This window comes from Podarcis liolepis (genome assembly GCF_965112155.1).
Source record: "Podarcis liolepis genome assembly, chromosome: 6".
Taxonomy (NCBI): Eukaryota; Metazoa; Chordata; class Lepidosauria; order Squamata; family Lacertidae; genus Podarcis; species Podarcis liolepis.
In genome coordinates this window covers 65,222,995-65,240,380 of record NC_139559.1, presented here as the reverse complement: position 1 = coordinate 65,240,380, position 17,386 = coordinate 65,222,995, and the positions used below count along the sequence as shown (strand labels likewise).

Here is a 17,386-nt window from a genome sequence, read left to right as displayed (position 1 = left end):
GTATGGTTTTCAAATCCTCGTAGACCATAATCCTGTGAATAAATCAGGATGACTCATTAGCTGGAAAGCAGTGCAGGCTGTTTTTGCTGAGGCAAACAGCTATTTCTGTATCAGGCTGTTTATGTTTTCAAAAAACCTGATAATATTTTTAATGACCTGGGTTGCTGAAATGTCTCATGGCCTTTTACACACTTCGAGGCTGAAATCTAATGCTGCTTTAAGGTGGCTTTTGCACATGTCTCAGAGGCAAATGGCAACAGAAGGAATGTGAATCACTCAAGCGCTCTGTTTAACCACATCCATATTCTTGTGTTCGGGAGGAAAACAGATAGATCTTTCCAGGTATGATACGCATTTTCCAGATGGATAGGTAGAATTATGCATCTTCTCTGTGTGCGCGCGTTGTACACATTGTCCCTTCAGATGAGAACCTCCCTTGGGAGATGGGAGTGGAAATATGAGTCAGTCTTTCTTCTCCTTTCACCATTTCTAACGAACATTCAAAGAGACACTGAAGCTGAAGGTATATTTATTATTAAATTATTAAAAGTGTCTCTGCTTATCTTTCCAATCCAATAGATGGCACTCAAGGCCTCCTTTCATACATTTGATACTATTAGCTGGCACCAATGACAAGCTTAAAGCACAAGATGTGATAAGGTTCCCTATGTCTGTGTTTTGACCAATGACAAGCTGCCATAGATAATTAAATCTTATCACTTTCCAGTCTGGTTTTTAATTTGCTGCAGTTTTCTGAGGGAGCGATTTGTGTTAACCTACAACTGGTCCACACAAAATAAGACAGGCATGGATGCCTTTTAAAGCAGCTGTCTCTGTGTAGCATGTTGAAGCTTTTCCCTTTTCATTTTAAGGCTATGGTGACATTTTAAAAAAACACGCTACCCCACCCTGAAGTATGCAGCAAATTTCTATGTGTTGCCATTGGGCTGCCACAGGAAACAATCTTTAAATGACCTTCATGTTGTGGCAGCCCTAACACGTTTCTTCTCTTGCATTATTACATTACCATGTGGATTAATGTGAAGACGCGCCTTGAAGTCTTGGTTGATGAAGATAGGCTAGTTGGAGGAGCTAGATGCTCACATTACCTCTTGGTCTCTATCTTTTTTGTTGCTAAACATATCTCCTTAAGTCATCAGGAGTGTTGATCCAGTATCCTCCGGTAACATTCATCCCCCCCAAAATAACAGATCCATTCAGTATCTTATGCTGAGGGGTATGTTAATATTTATCAAATGCATTAAGTGACGCTGTCCATTTGTTAGAGTGCTGAATCTGGACCAGTTTTATTGAGTTCTGGCTCCAATTGGTTTACTGATTGACTATGTACATTGATTAAGCAATATGTTCTACAGCCTTGCTTCCCATATGGAAAAGAGAAATTTTAATGACCACCTCACAGTAGTGTTTCATTCATTCTTGTAGTATTCATTGGAAAATGCTTTACATTACAGAAGTGCAATGAAAGAATAAAGAAAACCCTGCATTTTTGCTCAAGTAAACACGTTTTCCTCCCTGCTCCCCTTTACAAAAGAATCACAAGCCCTGCAGATTATTCAGAGTAGCACAGATGGAAAGAATAATTTAAAATATTAGCAAAATTTACAAGTAATTATCGGAAGCAGGCAGGACATGAAAGGAGTTCAGAACTCAGCACTGCATTTGATAGAAAACACAAGAATATAATATGTTACAGTATTGATTTTAGTTTTGTCTATAACGGATTTCCAATGGATTCTATTATTCAGTTGAAATGTTAGGTATTTGCAAATGAATGAACTTTGTTTGTCGAGGATTTATTGCAAATGAAATTAGAAGCTGCAGCATTTTATAAAGTGATACTGAGTAGTCCTTAGTCTGAATCCATGCTTGAGTTTTCCCTTAACTGGGTGGCATTATCAGAAAAGACTACATAAGTGTCCAGTCTGAGCAAGGTGTCTGCTCTCAGTTCTTGGATACAGCAACAAGGTTGTAGAGCAAACAGACAAGGATAAGGCTAGAGCAAGCCAGGTCTGAGGGGCCAAAGGTAGGGGCATAATCAGTGCAAGGGACATGGATAAACTAGGGCTAGGACAAGGCACTCATCACAAAAAAAGTTGTTTGGACTGATGGGGCAGCTCTCAGGCCAGACCATTATAGGCCCAGGTGTGCAGGCATTGAGTGACCTGTCAATTCAGCTGACAGCTAATTCAGTCTAGTTGGGGCTCATGCCCTACAGTTAGGGTTTAGCCTCACTTACCCTTTGCCCCACTCTTTCCAGGCACTGGTTCGTGCTTAAAAGCTCCATGTCCAAGCTTTTTTTAAAAAAATGCTCGAGAGCTTTCCCCACAAAAAACTGCTCTTTAGTGCTCCATTGGAGCAAATGTCAATTCAGGTTTTTTGCTGATTTCCTGGAAAAAGTGGAGGAAAGGTAAGTGTGGAGAAGCCCTTCATCTGCCTGGTTCAAGACCTCCTTTCCTCAGTGCCTTGCAGTAAATGAAATACTTTCTGAGATCCCACAGGATCATCTTGGTCCTTGTGATACTTTTCCTGATTTGCAGTATACACTCAAGTTGAATTTCTAACATTGTGGTCTTAACTCCCAAGCATTTGGAGTGATTTGGCTTTTCAATTTCCTTTTTACCAACCTCCTCATTTGGGGGACATTTCCTCTTTTGAAATCAAATGTGACCTTGTTGGATTTCCTTGGAGACCTAGCCATTTACATGTATATTTAATTTTACAGCTCAATGGTCACTGTTCCCCATTGGCTCAACAATGCTTAAATCTTGCACCAAGTCCTGTATGCCACTCAAGATTAAGTCTAGGGTCACTGCCCTTTTGGTCAGCTCCAACACCAACTGTTCTGGAGCACTGTCATTTAGAATACCTAGAATTTTTATCTCTTTGCCATGACTAGAACACATGTGTAGCCAGTCTATGTGAGGGTAGTTGAAGTCACCTGTTACTACAATGTTCCACTTTTAGATGCTACATTGATTTCATTCATCATCTCAAGGTCTCCTTAAGCATTTTGCCACTGACCTAGCAGCTGCCATTTTATTCTGAATTGTAATTTTATTGCCCCTCCCCTTTTTACACCACCTTGTGCATGAAAGGTGTTACACATATATTTCAGAAAAAAGAAATACGGTTACTGATTTTTTTCTGATACTGTGTTTTAGAGCACAGGAATCATTGAGCCAAAAGCAAAGTGAATAAGGATTTCAGCAAAACTTTGCATTTTCATCTTAGGCACAGGCGCTGATGTTGAAGATCCTCAAGTGAAAGACCCGGGCAAACACACCCCAAAACAGACAGACAACACCTTTTAAAAGGAGTTACACAACCTTCCCCCCCACCTTAAATACAACAAGAAAAGGAAGCAGATAGATCACTGCAGTGAAAACAAGCCTCTCTTGCCTGGCATAAAAGTAACTAGGGAATATTGGAGACAGCTTTATGCTGATCTTTAATGTACCCATAAGAGCAGACGCAGAAGCAGGAAGTTCTTAACTACTCAATCCCCCAGAAATATTTTAAAGAGTAGATGCCTAGATTGAACTTATTCTTATAAAACCTGGTGCTTTAGCACTAACCTGAAGGGCTCTCACATCCCCCTAGCAATACTTTGTGCTGCTGCGAAGGGAGGCCTGTTTCACACACAGCCCTAGGTTTCTCAGCAAGACCCTCCAAGCAATGATTTTAAGCGCTGAGAAAAGGTAAGGTGCCATTGAAATGAAATTGTGTTTTACTCTTTGTAGACAGGAAGGTTGCACGCTCCCTCTCCTCCAGCAGCATGCCATACAGCAGCGAAAATGACTCCGACCGCGAGATGGGAAAGCGAGGCCGCAAGCGAGAGAAGACCGACAGACATTCAGGGTACGAAAGTGAAACCGCAAAGACCCAAAGAGAGGAAGGCCAAGGAATCGATGTGGAGGAAGAGCCGGACATGGGGGACGCCACCAGCAGAGCAGCCAGGGACGTGCCACGCACCTCTCACAAAGTCAGGAAGGCAAGAAATCAAGACTCAAGTCCAGGCAGTGAGGAAGGCAAGGTTGTAGGTTCGGTGCACAGGAGTGTGAGGGACGACAGGGAGAAGGATATGTTAGGGCATTCTGAACAAAGCCGTCGAGCAGAGACCAGAAGCAGAGGACCTTCTGAAGATGAGGATGAAGGTGGTAAGTATGGTCTGCAGTCAGAACTCTGATGGGTCCGTTGCATACAAGTGTGTGGCTTTGCTTGTTCTTGACTGACTGCATCATTTTGCATTCTAAGCTTTGATAATGGCATGTGAAACACAACATTGTATGTTAGAAAGATGTGATTCCCCTCTCCCACCCTCAGTTTACTGTGTGTGCCAAATTGCTGGCAGTGTCATGCTCTGAAACGTCCGTGCCATGCTGTTGTTTTGGGTGCTATAATTGTGGTCTGTGTGATTTAACATGTAAGGCTTTGGCGAGCTTTCCTCTTGTCTCCATTACTATCGTTTGCGTGGCATTTTGTGACAGCTGAATTTATTACTTTCCTCGATGGAAAAGGGAGACAAGCAGGTGGAATGGATCTGAGATCAAGCATTGCCATCCCGTCTGAAAGCACAGCTGGAAAGGCTATTTATCAACATAGGGAAAAACAATTGCATCAAACGAAGTTAATCAGTGTACACTTCTTATAGGTTCAAAGACATAATGACATCTAAACCACATCTTTGTGTGCTTTTATTGTTTGAAGTGATGAATATGTGAGACACGAGATAAAAGTTTCTGTTCCACCTTTTTTATTGTGAGATTATGGACAACTTTCATAGCTTTAAACTTAGCAAATTAAAGATAGGAGTATAGGAGTCTGCCTTGTATCCGGTCAGACTATTCATCCTATCCAGAATTCCTACTCTGACTGCCAGCGACTCTCCAAAGCCTTAAGCAGAGGTCATTCATATCACCTGCTATCTGACCTTTTAAACTGGAGATGCCAAGAATTGAATTTGGGGCCTTCTGTACACAAAGCACGTGCTCTATCAACAAGCTATGGTATGGCCCCTCCTCTAAAACCATATATATAATTATTATTATTATTTTGGATCATAAAATGCATACTGTTTGCACAATCAATTCCTATTTTTTCTGGGTCTAAACCCCTTGGAGGGAAAGAAACAATTAAGTTTGTGTAGTATTATTATTTTTAACTGTAGATCATAGTGAAATCATTCTAGTCACTTAATATCAACCCATAGTGATGCAGACATGAAAGAAAGCCATAAGTCATGCTAATTCTTCTGATTTGTATTTTTATCTGCAATCATCTGGTGGTGAATTATACAGTGATCTTGCTTTCTATTAATAGACATCGATGGTTTATTTCTTATTGCTTTGTGCTGTTCAATGGAATAGTTTGGCATGTGCAGAACGTTATGAAAATTGGAATGGTTTGCAAACATCTTTTGGCTGGGTTGCTTTTCATTGCCTTGCAATTTGTTATGTATCTAACACGGAGGAAAATTGAAAAAAAGAGAGAGCGAAAAGTACAGTTCTGGATGATTATGCTGAATTATTTATGGGTGTTTTAGTTGTTTGAAATCTTTCCCTTCATCCATATGCTGGATTCTCAATGTGAGCAACTTCCCAATTAGACTGTTAGATGAGATGAATATTTAAGTACTGTTGAAGAATGAAGTTATTAACCACTTAACAAGTACACACATAGGATTAAGTGCTCTAATACAAAATGGAAGCATGGAGTAATCATGTGGGTTGAGTTAATGGCCTGCCACAGATTTTAGTGCAGAAGGGTATCATCATTTCTGTTTAGCTCAGATTTCTGAACATGGTAATTAAACAGTTGTTTGATAGTCCTGGATCTGAATTAACATAGCATTTAGCAGAGGATGTCTCTAGACTCTACTGCTGTGGTAGCTGGAGGTGTTGAGATTTTTGCCTGGCTACTGAAATTATCTTCTGCCTCTCCCTTTTTTCTTTCTTTTTTTGCAAAAAGTTTTGGTTTTTTTGGAGTCTGCTGAATATCTGCTTGAATAGGGTTGATCATGGCAGATATAGGGGGAGACGAAAGAAAAGCAAAAGCAAAAACAAAACCTGTTCAGTGGACTTTATTTTGTAGCAAGAAAGAGAAACCCCCCTATAGAAGCAGGCTTCCATGTATGTTGAGGGCGCTGGTGTCCATTCTGGATGAGCATTTGGATCTACATCTACATATTGTGAGCTGCCTTGGGTCCTATACTGGTAGAAAGGCAGGACTGAAATAAAATAAAATAAGTACAGCTCAGTAATAATGATAATATTAATAATTTTATTATTTATACTCCACCCATCTGACTGGGTTGCCCCAGGTACTCTGGGTGGCTTCCAGCACATATAAAAACATAATAAGACCTCAGTCATCAAAAACCTCCCAGTACAGGGCTGCCTTCTGATGTCTTCTAAAAGTTGTATAATTATTTGTCTCCTAGACACATCCAGACCCTTCCGCCACTGGTTGTAGGCAGCATGACTAGAATGGGATAGGTGCCAGTGTGTGCATAATTCATTGCAGCATCAAGCCTCTCACTACAATGACCTACCTGTTTCACCCACACTGCAGAACTGGAAGAAAACCATCCTTACACACCAAGTGGTTTAAACTCCTTGTGTACAAGACTTGTAAACAAAGCAGTGCTGGGGAGGGTTCAGCTCCCAATGGGGCTAATGAGGTGTGTACACCTAGGCAGAACCCATCAGGCTTCCTATTTTAAAAGAAACCTACACTAATGCCAGAGAGCTTTGCAACTTTCAGCAGTGATTTCTTTTTATATACATGTCGTTTTGGAGAAAAAATATTCTGTTTCTGTTTCGGGAATAGTGGTTGCTAAGCTAATAGGAATGCAATATTAATAATACATACTCTGTTAAGAACAAGTGAAATGTAAATAAACTTTATTGCATAAGCACTGAGGTTACAATGAAAATATTAGCACAACTTTAAACTGTGTCATGGCCTAATAAGAATGTGGTGGAAATGTAGCAGAATAGGACATGTTGCTTCTCATGCGTTTAGGAATATCAAATGTTTGGGGATTTGCATTCGGATCTGCCCATGCATCAAAATGAGATGAAGCTCACAAGCTATTTAACCTGTTTAGAGAATTGATGGAATCATTGGAATTGCATCTGGAAACTTAGTATTCAAAAATGTCCTGAGTTTATCTGCAGGTTTTCTATTGTCTTTGTTATTTTGGTTTGTGTGCAAATTAAAGATATTTCTGAACAAAAAGATCACCTTATGATCTGGTGGTATTTTTTGTAACTTGTGTGTTGTAGTTGTAGCAGTAGTAGTAGTAGTAGTAGTAGTAGCAGCAGTTGTTTTGTATTGTGGAAATTCCACTGCATGCAATTTTGATATCTGATAGATGGGATGCTATTTGCTTTATGTATGTGTTTAATGCATCCATGTGGGTGACATGGATTTTAAGTGGCATCCTTAATTGCTAGTAGAGTAACCTGTAAGCGAATGTGTGATCAGCATTTCCCCAATTTCTCTCTTTTGCTCCCTGTTTTGTGATTGTTGTGCTATTTTTTGAAGATGGCAAATCCGTCAAAGAGAAAATAGCTGAGGCCATGGAACATGAACGACTTTTGAGTTCTGAACCTGAACCAAGTGACTCCAGTACAGAGGATGAGGAGGAGGAGAGCATAGCTAAGAAAGATAAATATAAAGGAGATAAACATAAAGGTAAAATCAAATGATAAAGCCTTAAGTGCCACAACCCATTCCAATACTAGTTGATCTTTATTCTTTTTATTTTATACTCTCATCTCATCCTTCTTTTAATTTCCTTCATTTTGTAGTTTTGATTGTGTCTGAATAACTAGCAACAAAAAGGTTGCTTGTTTAGGTTGTTTGGAGGCTGGCTTGTGTGTTTGCGTGTTTTTGTGTGCTTTGCCATGTCTGATACAGCAGATTTCTTAAATTCTTAAAGCTGCACTGATCAGACTTGAACCACCAGGTTAGAATGAACCCACCTTTTAACTAGTATTCCCATTAAGGAAGAGCAAGCAAGCACCAAAAATATTGCCTTCGGCTAGATGGCATGGGGAGATGTGGAGCAGAATCAACAACACATGTCCTGCAATGTCCGGTTTGAGCCTTAATTACCCAAATTCTACTTGAAAGTCTTGGCCTACCTGATAGATAGGTATGTGCTTGATTAGACTATGGAGGAGGATAAAGAAGAAAGCTTTTGATGTTTCCTCCTACTTCACACTATACTGTACAAATTTTACAATTTCTATAAACAATTTTGTCACTAGGCAAATGGTGGCTTTTCCTAACAATACTGCTTCACTTCCCTCACTACCTCCCTTGACCTTCTGACTGAATTATAACCACTCTCTCCAGCTCTATTCCCCTCAGATGCAGCTTTTTGATTCCAGGATTTGTCTGGTATGATTGCATTGTTCATTGAACATCACACATAAGGGCATAGATGGATGCCATCAGCACTTCAGCTCCTACAATTTTTCCTGCAAAGTGTTTAGATTATACAAGCATACAAGTCAGGAAGAAACCATTTCTCTGTGTAGATGTCAATATGATTCTTTCCACTCCTTTATATCCTTTAACATTTTAGAACATAATTTATCAAACATAGTTTATCAAGCGCAATTAATAACATGTAGGCTTGTGAAGTATCTCCCAAGTTAATGACAACAGCTCCAGTTGGAAAAATAAACTTAGGCTACAGCCTATATACCCTTTGCTGGGTGGAAAATTGGACATGCATAGGATTGGACAGCCAGTTCCACTACTGAAATCAACGAGAGCAGTTAATCCCAACCTGCATAAATTTCATTAGTATCAAATGCACTTTGCACAGTGAGTCTTTTTTTGATCAGGGTGTGGAGTAGTGTTCCCCTTTCTTTTGATTCTGGGGTCCCAGTTTTTTTTGAGCACTCCATTCCCACTCGTGTGTGTGTGTGTGTGTACATATCAGTATTTATATGCTTGATTTAATGGCTGCCAGATGCCTTTCATCTCTGCAATGCTATCATTCAGCAACTCTTCACTTGGTATGGAGCTATTCTGCAAGATGAACTTGCTGTCTGAGTATTTATATGCCAGTTTCAGTGACATGGCAAATTTCTTTCAATATCTGTTTATGGGCAAGGCTCTTGGGAAAAGAAGGGTTGACTGACAACTTTCTGCTTATATAGAAATTGCTGCTACTAAAAAATGTGGGAGGGAGCAGAAACACGTGGCAGTTTCTTAAGCAAGACAAAATGGGTCAAAGCAGGAGAAGGCTCCCTCCTGCATTATTGTGCCTTGACCTCTATAGAACCATGTGGGTCCAGAAAATTAACATGTCCAGTGTATTCCCACGAGGTAGCTTCCTTCACACATCAGTCCCTCATGGGTTAATCCACACAATCTAGCCCACAAGTTGTCAGTGCAGAATCTCATCAGATGATTCACAATGGCTAAGCTAAGGCCATTCTCTGCAAGGAAGGTTGAAAAATATGACACCTTTCATTGCAATGTATTTTTTTTTTAAAGAAAAAGCCCAACCCAACACTGATAGAGTTATCACAATTACAACTCATGCTGTGCTTATTTTAATAGTGCCAGATGGAGCTTCCTTGGCAAAAGAATCGAGAGCGCTTGAATCACAGAAGGTTGCGGGGCAAGTGGAACATGCAAGACAGATGGTGGGCAAGGAAAGAGCACTTGACGAAGAGGAGCTTGCCGATGAGGAAGGCCCGGAAGAAACAGCTTTGGGAGAAGAATTGCGAGGCAAAGATGTAACAGCTCATAAAGCAAAACGAGCAGGAAAAAAGGAGCTTGCAGCAGAACTGGAGGAAGAAGCAGTAGTAGAATCAGATTTGGACAATGCCGAAAAAGAGGTCATGCATCAGGAAGGAAAGGCAGCTGGGGGAAAGGCAAAAGCAGAGAAAAAGCTCAAAAAACCAAAGAGTTCTCTGGGGAAGGGAGAGAAAACACAAGATGAAGAAGAGGCTTTGGGAGATGATATGGAAAGTAAGGAAGGCAAATTATTGAAGAGAGGTGTGAAGGACAAGATATATGTGAAAATCCAGCTGGAGGATGGTTCTTTTGTGGAAGCAGAAGACATGGCTCCGGGGTCAAAACCTGAAGGGGTTGTCTCCACAGATGAGGAAAAAGCAGCTGTTTCTGGAGCCCTAGTATATGGCGGCAAAGGTGTCAGACAAGGAGTTTCATCTGAAATGGAGGAAATAATCCAAGACATTTCAGGCCTGTGGGGGGGTGAGACCAAAAAAACATCTCTAGAAGTGAAACAGAAGAAAAGAATGTCTAGAGACGAAGGTTCAGCTCAACAGAAACTAGCACCTTGGGTGGGTGAACCCTTTTCGGAAAGTGAGGCTGAGGGGGTCATTTCAGCAACAGAAGATGAAGAAATGAGAGGCCAGGGAGCAAAAGTAATACGACAGGCAGGGAGGTCAGCAGTCAAGCCAAGTTCAGAAAGAAGGGCTGGAGGGAAAACACACTTAGAAGTGAGAGAGAAGAAAAGAATATCTAGAGACGAAGGTTCAGCTGGACAAAAACTGGAATCTGAGGTGGATGAATCCTTGTCGGAGAGTGAGGCTGAGGGGGTCATTTCAGGAGCAGAAGATGAAGACACGACAGCCCAGGAAGCAAGAGTAATACAGAAGGCAGATAGGTCGGCGGTCAAGCCAAGTTCAGAAAGAAGGGCTGGAAGGAAAACACATGTAGACGTGAGAAAGAAGAAAAGAATATCTAGAGATGAAGGTTCAGCTCAAGAGGAACTAGAACCTTGGGAAGGTGAACCTTTGTCGGAGAGTGAGGCTGAGGGGGTTGTTTCAGCAGCAGAAGATGAGGATACGATAGCCCAGGAAGGAAGAACAATACGAAAGGCTGATAGGTCAGTGGTCAAGCCAAGTTCAGAAAGAAGGTCTGGAAGGAAAACGTATCAACAAGAGAAGAAAAGAATATCTAGAGACGAAGGTTCAGCTGGACAAAAACTGGAATCTGAGGTGGATGAATCCTTGTTCGAGAGTGAGGCTGAGGGGGTCATTTCAGGAGCAGAAGATGAAGACACGACAGCCCAGGAAGCAAGAGTAATACGAAAGGCAGAGAGGTCAGCAGTCAAACCAACTTCAGAGAGAAGAGCTGGAAGGAAAACACACTTAGAGGTGAGAGAGAAGAAAATAATTTCTAGAGACGAAGGTTCAGCTCAAGAGGAACTAGAACCTTGGGAAGGTGAACCTTTGTCGGAGAGTGAGGCTGAGGGGGTTGTTTCAGGAGCAGAAGATGAAGATACAACACCCCAGGAAGCAAGAACAATACGAAAGGCAGATAGGTCAGTGGTCAAGCCAAGTTCAGAAAGAAGGTCTGGAAGGAAAACGTATCAACAAGAGAAGAAAAGAATATCTAGAGACGAAGGTTCAGCTGGACAAAAACTGGAATCTGAGGTGGATGAATCCTTGTTCGAGAGTGAGGCTGAGGGGGTCATTTCAGGAGCAGAAGATGAAGACATGACAGCCCAGGAAGCAAGAATAATACGAAAGGCAGATAGGTCAGCAGTCAAGCCAAGTTCAGAAAGAAGGGCTGGAAGGAAAACACCACATGTAGACGTGAGAAAGAAGAAAAGAATTTCTAGAGACGAAGGTTCAGCTCAAGAGGAACTAGAACCTTGGGAAGGTGAACCCTTGTCAGAGAGTGAGGCTGAGGGGGTCATTTCAGGAGCAGAAGATGAAGATACAACACCCCAGGAAGCAAGAACAATACGAAAGGCAGATAGGTCAGCGTTCAAGCCAAGTTCAGAAAGAAGGTCTGGAAGGAAAACATATCAACAAGAGAAGAAAAGAATATCTAGAGATGAAGGTTCAGCTGGACAGAAACTGGAATCTGAGGTGAGCGAACCCTTGTCAGAGAGCGAGGCTGAAGGGGTCATTTCAGGAGCAGAAGATGAGGATACGACAGCCCAGGAAGCAAGAGTAATACGAAAGGCAGAGAGGTCAGCAGTCAAGCCAAGTTCAGAAAGAAAGTCTGGAAGAAAAACACCACATGTAGACGTGAGAAAGAAGAAAAGAATATCTAGAGATGAAGGTTCAGCTCAAGAGGAACTAGAACCTTGGGAAGGTGAACCCTTGTCAGACACTGAGATTGAGGGGGTTGTTTCAGCAGCAGACGATGACGATACGACAGTCCGGGAAGCAAGAGTAATGCGAAAGGCAGTGAGGTCGGCGGTCAAGCCAAGTTCAGAAAGAAGGGCTGGAAGGAGAACGCATCAACAAGAGAAGAAAAGAATATCTAGAGACGAAGGTGCAGCTGGACAGAAACTGGAATCTGAGGTGGGCGAACCCTTATCAGAGAGTGAGGCTGAGGGGGTCATTTCTGGAGCAGAAGAAGAAGCCCAGGAAGCAAGAATAATACGAAAGGCAGAGAGGTCAGCAGTCAAGCCAAGTTCAGAAAGAAGAGCTGGAAGAAAAACACCACATGTAGACGTGAGAAAGAAGAAAAGAATATCTAGAGACGAAGGTTCAGCTCAAGAGGAACTAGAACCTTGGGAAGGTGAACCCTTGTCAGAGAGTGAGGCTGAGGGGGTCATTTCAGCAGCAGAAGATGAAGATACAACACCCCAGGAAGCAAGAACAATACGAAAGGCAGATAGGTCAGCGTTCAAGCCAAGTTCAGAAAGAAGGTCTGGAAGGAAAACGTATCAACAAGAGAAGAAAATAATATCTAGAGATGAAGGTTCAGCTGGACAGAAACTGGAATCTGAGGTGGGCGAACCCTTGTCAGAAAGCGAGGCTGAGGGGGTCACTTCAGCAGCAGAAGATGAACATACGACAGCCCAGGAAGCAAGAGTAATACGAAAGGCAGAGAGGTCAGGTGTCAAGACAAGTTCAGAAAGAAGGGCTGGAAGAAGAGCAACAATTGAAGGCGTGTTGGCCAGTGCAGAAGGTGCAGTGGAGGAAGAGGATCTAATTGAAGAGGAGGGTGAGGAAGTTGAAGAGGGAGGGACAGAAGTGATTCTGGGATCTGGAGTGGCAGCACCTAAACAGAAACAAAGAATAGGAAGAAGGAAGACAGAGGCAGAAGGAGAAGGAGAAGTTGATTTTGAAGAGACAAAGGCAGGGAGAAAGGTGGCAATTAGAAGGAGGACAGAGGCTGAAGTTTCAGGGAAAGAGAGAGAAAGGGGGTCTCTGTCCATGGCACAGGAGAAGGAAATAGCCCATGGGATGACCATCACAGGAACCCCAAGGATAGCTGGCGTGACAGAGGCATCACACCTATCCGAGCCATTCACACAAAAAGCAGCATTAGCAGAAGGAGGAATGGGCAGTAAAGTCAGCTTCCAAGATGAAGTGGAAAAAACACCTAAAGAGACTGTGGCCGGGAAAATGTCACCTGACCTGGAGGTGCAGGTAGAAGATGCAAGCGATGAAGTAGAGAAGGAAGAGGAGGCATATTACACAGGAGAACCAACGATAACGCTGCGAGATGTGGAGGAAGCTCTGTTGGCAGGGATGCAGAAGTTGATAGAACAAGTATCGTTTATGAGCGAAGAAGTGGAGGAGGAAGAGGAAGAAGAGCCTCAAGAACTTGGGGAAGTTTCAGTAGAAGAGGCTCAAATGCTGTCTCACAAGGAGGAGGCTGGGAGGAAAGAAGTTTTTGCAGCTGTAGTAAAAAGAAAAACATGGGGTGCTCAGAGCGACAAAGCCATGGAAGCAGGTACTGAAGAGCCTGTGGAGGAAAAATATAGAAACGAACAGAGGAGAACAGGAGAGGAAGAGTCTCCAGAAGAAAATCTGCCGGTGAAAGAAATTGTTCCCAGCAATGCACAACAGCCTGAAGGACAGCCGCCAGTAAACTTCACTTTGCAAATGATCAGCCTAGAATCTTCTCGAACATCTGACTAAGAAGAAGGGGACTAGGAATGAAGGTAAGAGAGAGAGAGAGAGAGAGAGAGAGAGAGAGAGAGAGAGAGAGAGAAATGGCCCCAATCCAAAGAGTTGCTTTAGGCCTGCCTAAGTGTTTGCATTAGCCAATTAGCCATACATGTGTGTGTTTCGTAGTAGATAGGTAGCCGTGTTGGTCTGCCATAGTCAAAATAAAAAAATTTTCTTCCAGTAGCACCTTAAAGACCAACTAAGTTAGTTCTTGGTATGAGCTTTCATGTGCATGCACACTTCTTCAGATACAAATGTGTGTGTTTGTGTGACTTTTCTCCTTTGAATGGCAAACACTCATCTACAGGAAATAATAATAATAATAAAAACCTGTCTTTGAAACTCACCTTACTTCGTTGCCTCCATAGCTATAGCTCTGGAGCAGAGTGCATGAGCCAGCTAAGGTTCCACCTTTCTTGACACTAATTTCACTGGGGAGAGTTGAACATGCACTTACTCATTTACTTGTTACAAATCAATAGGAGTTTAAAGGTGCTTGATTTGACTTTACATGGCTGGTTTTTAAAAATAATAATAAAATATCACACAGACCTCCATCTCCTTGGAGGAATTTGGAGCTGTTTGCATATTGTTTGGGCTGGGGGCTCCCTTCAGGACAGCTTATGGGGCCAGACTACTTAATGGCTGCGGCAGAACTGCTCAGTTTTCCTTCAGACCATTTTATGGGCCTATGTGTAGCAGGCTAAAATGACAAGTTGGGAAATATATATATATTTTTACACAGTTTTCTAAACAATTCAACCCAGTTCCTTTAGATCATGAAAATACTGAATGGTAGACCTGACAGGAGCTGTTGTTTGTAAAGTGGTACCCCTACTTACGCACACCTCTGGTTACGTATCCTTTGGGATGTCAGGAGCTTCTCCTACACTCGAGTAAGACCCTGGCAGAGACACATTCCCGACCGGCATGTTCTCTCCCTCCTGGTTGTTTGTTCAGGAGCTTCAAAAGCTTTCGTCTGACCGAACATCACAGCGACCGATGCCAACAGACATCAGCACACTTAGGGATCCACAGAGTCTTTGCAGCTTGCGTAACAGACCTCAGCAACTCAGCATTTTGGCTAATCTACTTTATTTCCATATAAACACACACGGAGCACTGCAACATGGCTCCCTTTCTCTCTGCCATCAGACAGCAAAGAGAAAGAACAAAGGACAATAGTCCCACTTCAGGGAACACAGTAACACAAACATCCTGTCTCCTTCACTTCCCACTCTGTGGAGTCAAAACATACACCATCATGTGATAGGCAACAATCCCATGACTGCAGTCATGGAGCAGAATTCTAACATGGGATACACATGCAGCAAACCTGGAAGTATTTTTCTGGGTTTCGCTGCACGCTTATGCGCAGAAGCGCTTTATCGCACTGTGTGCATGCGCAGAACAGACACCTCCAGTAGCAAAAACCTCGGGATCTGGAACAGATTCTGCCTGCAACCAGAGGTACCACTGTATACCACTCTTCTAAGCAGAGGCTGGTGGTGGCAGTAGTAGATAGCCAAGTTTGGTTTTCTTTAGCAGATGAGATTGCTGGAGAGGCCTTTCTTTCGCATTTTGTTTTGTTTTGTTGTGTTACATATATACTAGTGGAGGAAGATAACGTAAACATTTTAACAGAGAATGCCCACTGCAGTCCCATCAGAGCAAGGCATTCCTGCATCCCATATGCTTTTGCCTTGCAGAGCTCAAAACTCAGCTCAGCTCTCTCTGCCTGTTTTTCAAACTGACAGCTTTGGTTTTTTCTATCTCACACATAGATCTTGCTCGCACCATTTCATCATTCTTAGCTGTGTGGGTGGGGTTGCACTTATTCCAAAATGGCTCTCACCTTCCGGAGTCGTCCCCAGCTAGTGGGCTAGTGTTTGGGGGATAAGGAAGTTGAGAAAGAATATGCAAACATCTTTGAAAGGTCCTTGGTAGAGTAAAGCACTGCTTTAATAGCTCTGAGGATCAACTGCAACCAAAAGGCCAGGCCAGTTTTGAAAGGTTCATTCTGACATTTTGATTCAAAATGGTATGCAAACAGAGGAAAATGGCACACAAACAGTGGGAATCCTTCTCTTTGACCCCAGGAACCAAAATTTCTTTACAATATCTTAAGAGATGTCTTAATGCACAGCAAACAAACAACTTTCCAAAGTAGCAGATTAGAATTGCTAGTCCTTGTTATGTCAAATTTGTAATCTGCACCCTCTACAGCTAACTTTCTTTTCCTTTTTTGCTTCCTTAGAGTACTCGGGGGTTTGACAGTCCCACTGTGTCATCACTACAGTCCCAAGACAAGGTGGAAACAATGACTCACCCAACCAAGCATTCTCTCCAATTATTCCACAGCTTCCATTTCCCCTTTTCCATTAGTCATATTACGATTATGATTATTTAGCAACTTTTCCACAAATCACTCTAGGCTGGTGCTGGCTGGGGTGTCTTCCCTCCTTTTTCTTTCTTTTCCTTCACGAGTAGCATAAACATCTGCTGCTTTTTTAACCAGAACAGCTCCAGACTAGAGAAATAAGCCTATCTAGCCCATTTCAGAAATAGCACTCCTTTATAATTATGAAAGTAATAATCATGAGGCCTGTCCAACAGCTGCCACACATTTCTTTTAAAAAAGCAGAAAATTATTATGTTGCTGGGAACTTCACAAAAAATCAGCCAGTTAACTGTGGTGATAGTGAGAGCCACAATGAGGGCTTTATGTAGAATAATAAAACACCTGAAAAAAGAGATGAGAACTGTACATATTGTGATTATATGATCCCCCCCACCCCCGCTGCCTTCGGTGTGTCATTTGTGTGGGTTTGGGGGTTTTTTGTGTGTAAGCAAGGCTAGACACATGTGTTCCAATAGAAAGGTGCATATGTTCTGACCGGGTCTTTTCTACATCCTTTCAAAATATAAATATCAAATGTTCATTTACACTGGGATTAGTTCTGCACCCAGGCACAGAGGGCACAGCCCGCTTTGCTTTTCGTGTTAACTGAGCTCCTGTTGAGAGGAGCTACAACATGTCTAAGGGCAAAGTATTATTTGTTGTTGCTGTATGTAAGGACATGCTGCAGCATCGATTCCATTGCCTTTTTCGTGGACTTGGCTCCTTGCACTTCTGCTCTTTCAAGGGAAGGGTGCAGGCAGTCTCCCCCTGTACAAGTGGAACTTTCCACAGGGAGCTAAGCCATTTGAAGACGTCATCACAATTCCTCAGGCATGCATGCTACATGCATTATTTCAGTGGTGTGGCTAGCTGCCTCAAAAATAGCACTTATACACGATGCAGCTCCATTTGAATGTCTTAACATGTACACAGGGCTTTGAGATGTTGTACAGAAAGAGACCTCGCCAGTATCAGAGCACATGCACATGCCTTAACATGAATGGCAGGGGTAGCCAATATGAAGCCCCCTTCCCCGAAGCTTTGA

The 17,386-nt window shown here is 42.4% G+C and overlaps 1 protein-coding gene across 11 annotated transcripts in view; it reads left to right on the top strand.

Annotated features, from left to right (window-relative positions):
- Positions 1–16,696, top strand: part of ERICH3 (glutamate rich 3) — a 66,434-nt gene extending 49,738 nt beyond the window's left edge. For 7 of the 11 annotated variants that reach the window (XM_083510398.1, XM_083510406.1, XM_083510402.1 and 4 more), the window contains 4 exons: positions 3,765–4,181; positions 7,573–7,722; positions 9,610–13,933; positions 16,198–16,696. In XM_083510398.1, the coding sequence (XP_083366524.1) occupies positions 3,765–4,181; positions 7,573–7,722; positions 9,610–13,910 (4,868 nt within the window). In that variant the 3' untranslated portion in view covers positions 13,911–13,933; positions 16,198–16,696. The remainder of the gene's footprint in view (positions 1–3,764; positions 4,182–7,572; positions 7,723–9,609; positions 13,934–16,197) is intronic. The other 4 variants (XM_083510407.1, XM_083510403.1, XM_083510405.1 and 1 more) reach the window with 4 other exon arrangements.
- Positions 16,697–17,386: the final 690 nt, after the last annotated feature.